The sequence below is a fragment of the Astatotilapia calliptera genome, chromosome 3, assembly GCF_900246225.1.
Source record: "Astatotilapia calliptera chromosome 3, fAstCal1.2, whole genome shotgun sequence".
In the NCBI taxonomy this organism is placed as follows: Eukaryota; Metazoa; Chordata; class Actinopteri; order Cichliformes; family Cichlidae; genus Astatotilapia; species Astatotilapia calliptera.
The window spans coordinates 11,054,321-11,066,937 of NC_039304.1; the positions used below are offsets into that span (position 1 = coordinate 11,054,321).

The 12,617-nt window shown below is 40.3% G+C and overlaps 1 protein-coding gene across 4 annotated transcripts in view; it reads left to right on the plus strand.

The window, feature by feature from the left end:
- pcxb (pyruvate carboxylase b) overlaps positions 1–12,617 on the plus strand; it is a 291,444-nt gene that overhangs the window by 90,256 nt on the left and 188,571 nt on the right. For all 4 annotated transcript variants that reach the window (XM_026161745.1, XM_026161746.1, XM_026161748.1 and 1 more), the window contains exon 11: positions 9,155–9,317. In XM_026161745.1, the coding sequence (XP_026017530.1) occupies positions 9,155–9,317 (163 nt within the window). The remainder of the gene's footprint in view (positions 1–9,154; positions 9,318–12,617) is intronic.

Here is a 12,617-nt window from a genome sequence, read left to right on the forward strand (position 1 = left end):
ATAGCTGTCATTTTGTCTGGTTTTTAATTTCTTCCATCCGTATGGTTCTTCAGAGTGAAGTTGTGCATTTTCTTTGCCTTTTACTTCCTTGTATTGCTCCTTCCCCGTTTTCTGGTCTCCTATGGCCACAACAAACTGCTTCATCCTCTCGCTATACTATATTCTTTCTATCTTCCACTTTTATTTCCGGGCGCACAGCCACCCCTTTCTCCCCTGCTAACGAGCTCTGAGTGAAGCGACTGAAAATGATATGCAATTAGTACTCAGCCTTCATGGCCTCTGTGTGCGCGCGTGCACATGTGACAGATTGAGACGAAGTTCTCCGCGCTTGCAGCTCGATGCCGTGCTCTCAGGTACAAGAATGAGGCTAATGTACTTTCCACGTGCAATGTGATGATGTAGGAATGTGTTTGGTAAAGGTAAGTAATATGAGTGTGTCCATAATAACAAAAGGGAAAGGCAGAAAAATAATCATATGCTGGCAATGTCCATATAGATTATGAACATATTTAAGAATTTAATGGGGAGAAGTGGGTTTGTCTGTCACAGGTCAGTACATTATACATCCTCTATGATCTCGCTGCACCTTGGCACTGTAACAGAGTGTAACTCAGAGCAGACGTGATGATTCATTTTAATAGAATTACATTTTAATGAAACCTTCATTGTACTCTTGACTCTGGAGATGACCTGCAGTAATTTTAGGATGATATTTAGGATGAGTTTCACGGGAACAAATGTAACAAAACAAATGGCAAAGCAGCCAGATGCATGTAGTTGTGGTGTAACACTAGTAGTGGCATGTAGGACCCGTTAGCGCTACTTTGTGCCTTCTTTGGCACAAAGGGGTGCATGCATAAAAACTGGTCCTTCGTTACGGTCTTTCGCTTCCTCTTTCTACCACCTTAAACTTGAAATTGAAGATAGGAAATGAGTCCTATGTCTACTTTCTTACTGTGAAAAGATTGCTGCCATTGATCTCTGTATAATTACCTTTAACTACAGTAGGAGGCCAGAAGGAAAATATGGGATCAGATGGGTTCTAGATTCGTAGGAGCCAACGGTGTCTGACAACAGAGGACTTGTACACAATAGGAATGGAAAATTCCACAGTATATCAGGTATATATTAGCCTACAGCTATGGCTTGTTAAAGGCTCTAGATCCAAAGTACCAGGCAAATTAATTTAGTCATGTGTCATGAAAACAGGTTAAACTAAATAATTGGGATTTGTTAGTACATAATCTAAAAGTTTCCTGAACCCTTTTATAAGATGTACATGGCCATACTGCACTGATTCAGCATTTCCAGTGCAGGATATCTTGAGGAAAGGAACTGGCTCCATTGTCTTTGAGAATATTTTACTCCATCAAACATGACGTTTAGATAAAAAGACGTTAAAGTCGACTCGGTTAACGGTGATGTCTTGTTAGGCTGCAGCTCTCAGGTTGAGTGTGTTGGACTGATAAGACGTGAGCTAGCTTGGATAAACAATATGCGCACAGTCTTGACCTCGACTTCAGATGAAAGGGTTTACCTCATCTTTGAAGTTTCTCGGAGGGAGACATGGTAAGTTCAATTGGAGTTTAGACTTTTTGCGAAGACTGCAAGAGCCGATTTGTCTTGGTGTCTTTAATGTAGAGCTTTAACGCCGGAGTGTAGAATGCGGATTTGGCTATCAGGACTTTTCCTTCCAAACATAAGGCCAGTGACTCTTTAAAAGTCAATGCTTAGATTCCACAAGAAAATGTGCGTTTAGCCATCAAAGCTGAAATATAACACGGTATGAAGACAGACCTCCATACTTCAGATATTTCTTGGGTGTCTTTGTCCTGGTGAAACACGGTTTATGCTGCTGGTCCCCAAAAAAGCTTTTGTTATACTGAAATCTGACTTGCACTTTGTGATAGTAGCAGTCATTAATGAATCCAGCTAATGCTGGAAATGCCCTATGATTGAACCTTTATGTTGTTCCATAGTTGATAAAGTGTGTGTCTTATTTATATCTCTAGTAGACTGGTGTTTCAGAGTTGGTCTAAGTGTTTACAGGCAACTTAAGTAGCCTTAAGTGAGGTTGTTGCACAATCGTAGAAGTAAAGGCCAAGTAATGTATTTGGCATTTGGGTTCTGACAGCATTTAAAAAAAACAAAAGGCAATTCTGGCAGGGATGATAAATAAACTTGTCAGCTGAAACGGAGCAGAACAGATCCAATATTGGACTGGGTATGTTGAAGGATTTATACATTCTTGGTGTTTTCAGGACAAAAAATATTGGATGTATTGAAGGTATGGCCTTGAAGTCAGAATAATCCGTACTCCAGAATTATTGAAAGAGTTGAGTACAAATAACCATTTAGTAAAAATCTGTGAAAATATTCATGTTTTTAGATGCAAAAATGTACCACGTACACAGATAGTTTGTTATTAATAAAGGTGGAAAGGACTTGCATTTCTACAGCTACAAAGTTTGCTCAAGGTAGAGTTCGTTCCCTCTCGTTGGCTTAGTGTATAAAAGAAAAGAGCAGGCAGCTTTGTATTGCATTGCATTTGTTGTAATCATTTGCTAAACTGGGGAATATGCTGTACTACACCTAAAAACAATTGACAAGTGCCTTAAGGCAGGTGGTGAATAATGTCTGAATGCAGTCTAAAGTTGTTGTACTGTGGTGGGTTCGAGTCTGAACCTTGTCATCATTTTCAGTTTGTTGTGCTTACTTGAAACGAAATAATTTAATCAAATTTCCACCATCTAATTGACAAAGAACAAACCGCAGGGTAGTGCTGCAACTCAGGAGTACCTAGTTTGGTGGGCTCTAGGCGAAATATAATTAAACTGCTATTTGTAGCCTGCCTGCTGTGCTCGGTGCATGAAGAGTACTTGCATTGGAGAGTGCACACACAATATGCAGAAAAGAGGGCGTAGAGGTCAACCACTTGTGTTTTTTTTCTTTCTTTCTTTCTTTTTTTTCTTTTTTAAATTGGCAGACTTTTATAAAATTACATGTTGGCCATGGGTAAATGGATCTGGTCACTTTTTGGCAAAGTTTGCAGTCTTACTAAGCCGAATGTAGTAAAAATGAGTAGATGTGTGAAAAGGCAGTGGCAGCTATCCTTGGCACAGCTGCATTAGTGCAACACATAATACACACGTCACATTAAAGAGAAACGGTCTGAATTTTGCGCTGTCAAAGTATCAGACTTTTGTTTGACAGATAAATTTGTAGAACTTTAAAATATTTATTTTACATGATACATTCATTGTCAATTAGTTTAAAAAAAGATTAGCACCGTAGTGAAGTCGTGCTCCGAGGACGAACAGCAGCATCTCCTGGGCTTCGCTCAAATACCTCAACTGTACTAGTGTGAGTAACTTTTAAAGTGTGTATGTGAGGGGAGGGGGGAGTAGCTGCAGTGTCAGAAAAGTAAATGCTTTTAGTGGCTGTTACCTTACTTTACACTTAGACCCCCGGAGAGCAGTCATTTTGCGTTTCTACCTTTAAAAGCCGGAGAGCAGTCAGTCAAATGCTGGAGTCATTCATATGTATATTAGGTCGTTACCTAGGAATTCTGGAGGGAGGGGAGTGGGGGTGACTGATTGAGGGGGTGGGGGAGTGGAGTGTTTCAGTTTGGTGTGGAGTGGCATACCTGAGTGGTGAATTCATTGCGATCTGTCTGTCTAGTGGATTGAGGAATTTCCCTGCGAATCTTGTTGACTGTGCCGAGGATGGTGGTTTTCCGTCCAAGAAGTTTTTGCACAAGTGAAAGCGATGTGAAGAAATTGTCCGTGGTAACATTTCTGCCCTTGTCTAGGAATGGTTCCATCAGCCTCATTACTACATTTTCAGAAAGTCTCTCCCCAGTGGGACGATTGGGGTCCTTGCCAAGATATGGGAAGACATTGCAAATGTACTTGGATTTTAGGTCGCAGGCCACCCAAAACTTGATCCCAAACTTGTCCGGTTTACTTGCAATATACTGCAGGAAACAGCACCGAGTCTTTGATGGGAAAAGCTGTTCATCAACGGTGATATGTAGACCAGGGTTGTAGCACGTGATGCAGTTGGTGACAAATGATCCCCACACACTGGAAATTGCAGCGAACTTATCAGTCTTTGCTCGATCACTGCGGGTGGACTTGTCATCAAAGCGTAGGTGTTGCATGATGTCTTGGAAGCGGTTTCGTGCCATAGTTCCAATTATCTGTGGGTTTCCCAGGTTTGCTGACCAGCAGTCATTTACCGATGGAACCCTGTAAACCCCCCGCAAGATGACAATTGCAATAAATGCCATTAGTTCAGGGAGGTCCATGAACCAATGAACATGCTCCGTTTGCTGTGCATGTTGAATAGTCCATTCTTGAATGCTATGAAGCATGTCAAGAGTGATGAAACACAGGAAGCTCTGAAGGCGACTCGAGATACTTCTCCTGGCCTTAGCCGTTGGCTCTCCATCTGCAGCGTACGCTTCTATTGGGGTGAAAGGTAGTGTAAATGACTGCTGGTCAGCAAACCTGGGAAACCCACAGATAATTGGAACTACAGGGAGTGCAGAATTATTAGGCAAGTTGTATTTCTGAGGAATAATTTTATTATTGAACAACAACCATGTTCTCAATGAACCCAAAAAACTCATTAATATCAAAGCTGAATGTTTTTGGAAGTAGTTTGTAGTTTGTTTTTAGTTTTAGCTATTTTAGGGGGATATCTGTGTGTGCAGGTGACTATTACTGTGCAGAATTATTAGGCAACTTAACAAAAAACAAATATATACCCATTTCAATTATTTATTTTTAGCAGTGACACCAATATAACATCTCCACATTCACAAATATACATTTCTGACATTCAAAAACAAATCAGCGACCAATATAGCCACCTTTCTTTGCAAGGACACTCAAAAGCCTGCCATCCATGGATTCTGTCAGTGTTTTGATCTGTTCACCATCAACATTGCGTGCAGCAGCAACCACAGCCTCCCAGACACTGTTCAAAGAGGTGTACTGTTTTCCCTCCTTGTAAATCTCACATTTGATGATGGACCACAGGTTTTCAATGGGGTTCAGATCAGGTGAACAAGGCGGCCATGTCATTAGTTTTTCTTCTTTTATACCCTTTCTTGCCAGCCACACTGTGGAGTACTTGGACGCGTGTGATGGAGCATTGTCCTGCATGAAAATCATGTTTTTCTTGAAGGATGCAGACTTCTTCCAGCTCTGAAATATGGCCAAACTGGTGGCAAGTGGCATCTTGGCAGCTGCATGCTTGACTTTTCTCAGTTCATGGGCAGTTATTTTGCGCCTTGGTTTTTCCACACGCTTCTTGCGACCCTGTTGACTATTTTGAATGAAACGCTTGATTGTTCGATGATCACGCTTCAGAAGCTTTGCAATTTTGAGACTGCTGCATCCCTCTGCATCCCCTTCTCATTACAGAGATGCACATCACCTAATATGCTTAGTTGGTAGTAGGCTTTCGAGCCTATACAGCTCCTAGACAAGGGCAGAAATGTTACCACGGACAATTTCTTCACATCGCTTTCACTTGTGCAAAAACTTCTTGGACGGAAAACCACCATCCTCGGCACAGTCAACAAGATTCGCAGGGAAATTCCTCAATCCACTAGACAGACAGATCGCAATGAATTCACCACTCAGGTATGCCACTCCACACCGAGCCCTGGAAAAAGGGCCACGTGTCAGGTCAAACACAGATGCAAAAAAAATCAGGCCACTGTGCGATGTGTTCACTGCTACAGGTACACATGTGGTAAATGCAGACGACAGATACCGTGGCAGTGCCAGGATTGTGAGTGATTGCTGAAAATGTTGAAATGTACTCACTCACTTTTTATCATTATTTGTAAATATGTGTACAAATGGTTGGTTTTTTGTACTGTTTTCATCAATAAATGTCAGCAACAAAGGACATACAAAGGACATGTGTTGATTTCTCCCTAAGATGTCAAACTGAAACACTCCACTCCCCCACCCCCTCAATCACTCACCCCCACTCCCCTCCCTCCAGAATTCCTAGGTAACGACCTAATATACATATGAATGACTAGCCAATTTAGCTTCCACTTCCAGCATTTGACTGCTCTCCGGCTTTTAAAGGTAGAACGGTAGAAGCCTGGAAATCCCAGTGTTTAGCCATGAAGTGTGTCAGTGTAATCTGAGGCTACGCTAAAGTATCAGGTGTAGAAGCAGAGAGCTGCGACGGGCAGCAGAGTGTGTAACCGGGCTGCTTAAGTAGCAGGTCAATTTTTAAACTTTATAATTTTGTTGATGCTGCAATTTCTGGGCTCCGCATACTTTTAGTTGTGTATATAGGAACAGAACATTACTGTACAGAGAACTTCCAGATTATATTTCTCGCATTGAACCATAAAGCACAAACGATGAGATTGAGGAATATTAATAATCCATTTATTAATTATGCATACCCATAACCCATATTTTTTCCAGTTACAAAGTATATATTCAACCTGATTTTATGTCCTAGGCTTGCAAATGAGTCCTGCATTATATATGTAGCATGTATATTATAGTAAAGATGGTTATGAGATTCTTAAACAAGAGAGAAGAGAGAAAGGACACAAAACATCAAATAGTGACGTTTAGACAAACAGCATTTCCATTTGGATATTTCTTGATCTTTCACTCCCTGCTTTAGTCTTATTACCGCAGGTCATTCTCAGACCGTGAGATTATTTGAAAGTGTGGAAATGTGGATCTGTAATCTATTTGAGTCGGAGCTTTCAGGACATATTATACAGCTAGCTGCATCATTCCTAACCTGAAGTTCTTAGCTATCAAACTCTCGTCCCTGCTTATAGTATCCAACTTTGTTTCCGTACAGATGTTTCAGGTCAGTCCTAATAAGTGTGGTTAATCCTGTGTTCTCTACTTTGCCAGAAGTTACAACATGTAGCATTTACTGTCCTCACATTTTTATTGTAGCCGAGCAACAGCTCTTAGGCTGTAGCGCGGCATTTACTTCACTGAAGGCAAATCACCTTCATCCCCTTCTTGCATAGTTGGGCCACATTGTGTAACTTGCTAATGATCCAAATGACTTTTATTCTGTAAATGACTGCGCTGAGGGACAGATGTTGCTGCAGGCGCTTTAATTTGTCGGAGTCAAATTAGTATACAATGAATTTCATAAACCTTCAAGGCGCTTCACTCAATCAGAATAGCCTTATGTTTTCCAGATAAATTATGTACAGAAGGAAATCTAGGTCAGACTTGATCTGTGCAATAAAAAAAGCCAAGCGTTTGACTCTCAACTGAGAAAATGTTTTGTCATCTCGTTTGTCATTGAAATATTTATTTGCATAACACTAAAGAAGTTCAGTAGGAACACAATTTCCATTTTCCATCTCATAAGCCGTATATTAGAATTTCAATAGTTGTCCTTTTGGGTTTGTTTGTTCTTTTTTTCCTTTCTTTTTCTTCTGCATTACTTTTAATGAATATCTGAATGCTCTGCAGATGTCAGTGTGTTTATGTTAAGTGAGCAAGTTGAACTGCTGACAGAAGGCGTTACTGTCAAAATAAATTTGTCTTCACCAATTATTATATGTATTATAGTTTTATCTCAATTATTAGCCTTAATAAAATTGTACACAACACAAGAGAGAGAATAAAAATCCCTGTTCCTGTGTACTGTCGGGCAAAGCTCTATAGCCCTCAGAGGCTAACAGTGTGGATACATAGTGACCAGTTTTTGTTGGTAGTATTCTCAGTCTGGTTTCGAATCTGTATCCTAATTAAAAATAAAATAAAATGCAGAGAAACCGAGAAATTTCCATAACTGCTGTTGGGGGCATATCCCAGTGTGTCTCATTTCATCTTGTTCTTTTGTTATTGGAAGATTTGAGTGGAGCTGTCTAACTTCAAAGTTCCAACTTATTCATGAAAGTGGAACAAAGACATGATGTTGGCGCCTGTCCAACTTATCAAGAGAGAGTTGGTGTCTTCCACCAACACATTTCACAGCAGGCTGATGCATAATCGTCCTTCTGTTTAGCCAGGATGTGGATGCAACAGAAATGAGACATAAAGGAGATGAAAGCCAAAACAGTGACCATGATCTAAGCTTGTGTGCCAAGATGTTTCTCATTCATCCTTCAAGCTGGAGAGGTTGTGTAGTTGTTTGTCTTGGGCAGTGGGTGGGCTGTGTAAGGAATTACATCTCCCCTCACCCACACACTGTGTCTGTCCACAGCTGCATTTAAAATGTGCCCCCATTAAAATAAACAGGAAGAAGTATTTTTATACATTTGGTTGTGTGTTTGACTGCACAAGGTCATGAAGCTTAACCTAGAACACCTCATTGGAGCTTTACATTTAAATAAATGCATTCAGATGAGCCAAAATTGATGTTAAGGGTTACAGCTCATGGAAATGGGAGAAACTCTGTCCCTCTTGCATTTAAATTCCTTCTTATATTGAATAATCACTGAATACAGATTTACATAATGTACTGCTGTTTGTGTGCATGCACTTGCCCCTGAGTGATGATGCATTTCTAGAGTTGTGAATAAAGTGTTTTGCATATGTAAAACAATTTGTATACTTTACGTTTCTGATGTTGTTTGACATGTAACATAATACACAGAGCTGAATGAAACACATGCTGTGAGCATCTACATCTGTGATTGACACATTCAAATTTAATAAATCAAAATAGTAGTGATCTATTCATCTTTGTAGCACCTTAGTATGCCTAAATAATCTCTAATGAACACAAGTTATGTTACCTGTTTATCACTTGGTTAGATTATGTTAAATTGGATTTACTGTGCCCAGCTTGTTTACCCCTCTCTCACTGTCCTGGAGTTATTGTTTCAGCAGCATTAAATTAGTAGTAGGCTATCAAATGCATTGTTTGCTTGTCAAACACTCCAGATTCATTTCCTCAAGTGAGAAATTAAACCCATTTTATCTCCAGACCCTCTCTGCCCCAATTTTATGCCAAGAATAGCTAAAAAAATCTTACATTAAGGGAAAAGTGGTCTTTCTGCTCCCATAAGTCTTGTAAGTGTGGGAAAAAATGTTCTCCACAGTGACATCAAGGGAAATTAAGGGCTATTCAAACCATACTCAGGTTGTCCATAATTCACCTCATCGCCTCTCTCTCTCTGCCACAGCGTGGACCTGGTGCATGCTCAGCTCCATGTGTGCGAGGGCCGCAGCCTGCCAGAACTCGGCCTCAAACAAGACAAGATCAGGGTGAATGGCTGCGCAATCCAGTGTAGAGTGACAACCGAGGACCCATCCAGAGGCTTCCAGCCAGACACGGGAAGGATTGAGGTAGGCTTTATCTACAAGTGCCCTCATTGTGTTCATTTGCTGGTGTAGTGAAGCTATTTGTCTACTAAGAAACCTAATGAAGGTGGCAAAGGCCAAAAGAGGCCAGCTGATTTTACAAAATCAAAAAGCTTTTTTGTGGCGGTTCAGATGGTGTGAACAAGACTGCAAGAGTTAAAAGGTTCTTTCTTTTTGGCCAAAAATGCAGGAATAATATTTAAAATTTCACGTGTACATTTTCCACCAGTATCCTGCGATCTCTAAATTCACTAAATCTGCCAGAGGAGTTGAGTGCACTCTATCAAAAGCCAGTGTTTGCGGCATATCAAATTATTTTAACCTTGTTAGTTTATACTCAAACAATAAGAGCCTTGGAGCCGACCATGCGTGCACCTGCATCGTGATCTTGATTTCTGAAAATAGAGCCAGTGATTCCAAACGAGAACTATTCCCATAGTGATATGATATAATTTTCCTGTTTTAATGAGAGAGGAGTATTCACATCCAGCACGGCCTGGGTGAGGCTGCTGCTACTGACAGGAACTAGAAATGTGAAAGCTTTCACTGATGGGTGCATTTAAACTGTTAGACTGAGTGGGTTCATCATTGTCTGGAGGTGGGGGTGTTGAAAACATTTCTTTTGGTTTACAAGTACTCACCACATTTTGATTAAAAAGAAATGGATTACCAATGACTTCCTGGTCTTACCAATTAATTCTGTTAAAAAGGGGTGAACTAGAAGTTGTTTTGCATATAGATTTAAATTTAATTTGTCATTTCATTTGGCTCCAAGGGGTTTTAGTTTATTAGCGGGATACGTGGCTCAATGATCAGAGTTAATTTAACCTGGACATATCAGCGCATTAAAGGAGCCATCTCAGAATTTTCTTAATTTTAAGTTGTATTATAGTAAGCAGCACATATTCCAGGATCACCTTTAAATTGGCCTTGCAGGACCAAACATCGAATCTGTTTTTAAATACCATCCTCATTAGATGGCATTCTCACGTTCATTACTATTCACCGTGAAAATTATGTGAGAAGAGTGGCCATGAAGGGGCTTGTGACCTTTCCATTTCAAGGACTTTCCACCTTGTTTCTACTCCATATTTTTCCTCTTCAGCTTCCCCCTGCAATTCTCAGAAACCGTCCTCCAACCTACCACTCAGCTTAACAATAATGTACATATTTCACATACCCAGATTCCTTCTTCATAGAGCGCTCACTCTTCTTTTCAGCCATTTTATTAATTTCCTTCTCCATTGGGTTTATTTTGGTCTCTTTACCCGTCATCCTGCACCATTTACCTGTGATTTTGAATGCGGAAACATGATGGACAATAGAGGGAGGCCTCACCACCACCATGCAAGGTGAATGAAATAAACACAATCAATAAAGATGGAGGAATGGGACACCAGGCACTTAATAAATTATTGCTGGATGGCCGTGACTGGTCGGAGGCGGAGCAACAAAGTAAAAGGTGAAGGGCACGAGGATGAAAGTTATAGGTTGTAATTCACTTGAGGTGTCCGAGGAAAGTCGAGTAATTGTCTTTGAGAAATAACGACACTGAAACTTCTGCGCAGGGTCGGATCAGATACAGATAACCCTTCAAACACGATGCTCCGAATATTTGAAACCCACGTGGTTGTAGCACAGAAGGTGATGGATTTTCAGCAGTGCTGTGTTTCAGGAGGAAAGGACTGGAGCCACACACTACTTCCATAAAGCACCAAAATAACTGTCCTTTACTTGGATTAGAAAAAACTTCACGTTAGAACAGCATAAAAATCTGCAAAAATAAAGGTGGGATATTTGATGTTGGAGGTAAAAAGGGAACAGCACCACATCAGAGGCTATTTTTATATCTCATCTGTATGTGAAGAGCAAAGTGATGCAAAATAAAGGTAAATACTTGGCTCACATTTGCAGTGCTGTTCCTTAGTTTTCTGGGGCTGTTCACTGTGCGCGTGTGCGCTAAAGCAAACAAAACAGGGAGGAAAAATTGAACTTTGATAATAGATAGCAAGATTTGAACCTGAACTTCAAAATCAATAGGCAATGTTTTATTTATTATAGGAATGAAGTCATTACTGAGTTTTTCTGGGGCTTCTAGTTACTTTTCTCACCAGTATGGTGCCATACTTGCACCAACACATTCACCCCCAGGCAAGTTTCTGCCCTGAATAGATTTAATAGATGTGTTGCCAGGGAATAATGGATATGTTATATAATGTTAAAACAAATCGCACCCAGAACTACCACAGCTGCATTTTCATTGCAAAAAGTTAAAAAATTATATTGGTACATTTTTTAATAACAGTTAAGTAAATTATGCCTTTTTAGACTTTTTGGAAAACAACAATGAAGTTAAATTTGCTTAAAAACAACTGAATTTCAGTAAATCTTTACAATATTAACCAGCTTCATGCAACACAGCAAGGTTGGTGTTTAATTGGCACAGCGTGGATATACCACAGAGGTCTGCATACACTGAGTGATATTAAAATCTCACAAGTTTGACTTGTATATTTCATGTCTGCTCTTAAATAGGAATTTCCTTAAGGTGTTGACTACCTGCAATATATACAGTTTCCCTAAACTACTGTTTTCTCTTCTTCTCTCGGTTCATATTTTCCATAAGATGCTTTGCTTATGCACCATTAAAACATTGGAGGAAGCAGAATGAAAAATATGCTAATGCCTTAGCTTTAGGGGAGCGTAGCCTGGAGCAAGTAAAATGGTGTTTAGGCATAGGAGGCACAGAGGAGAGGTTCATAGAGGGAGAAATAAAGTAAGGTGTGAGCGAGGGATGAGGAGTGATGGATGCCGTAGTGCAAGCACGGCAGCAGCCCCGTCGACAGAATGACTGGGAGGAATGGACTGCCTGCTTTGGAAGGCGAAGGGCGGAGAGTATTAAAGCAGCACCATGACATTTTGTATTTTAATCTATTTTTCTTCAGAAGCTCTTCACATTCGGTGTGTTTGCGAGTCTTTTGGCACGTAAACGCTGTGATCAGTTTAGCTTTGTGAGATATGAAGGTGATTCTAAGAAGCACAAGTGGAAAAACCTTTACTCCCATAGTGTGATAAGTGGATGATGAAAGACTATTTACTGAACCCTGAAATCACGTTACGGCAGTAAAATAAAGATGGTGGAAATATGGTTTTGTTGTTCACAGCGGGGGAAACAGTGGGGGTGAGTTTGAGCTTGCTTCATAGTATGCTGAGGTATTGAAGCGAATGATTAACATGTGATCTAAGGGAGCAGCGATCACCCTTTTTTCATCTCGTTTATCTGCT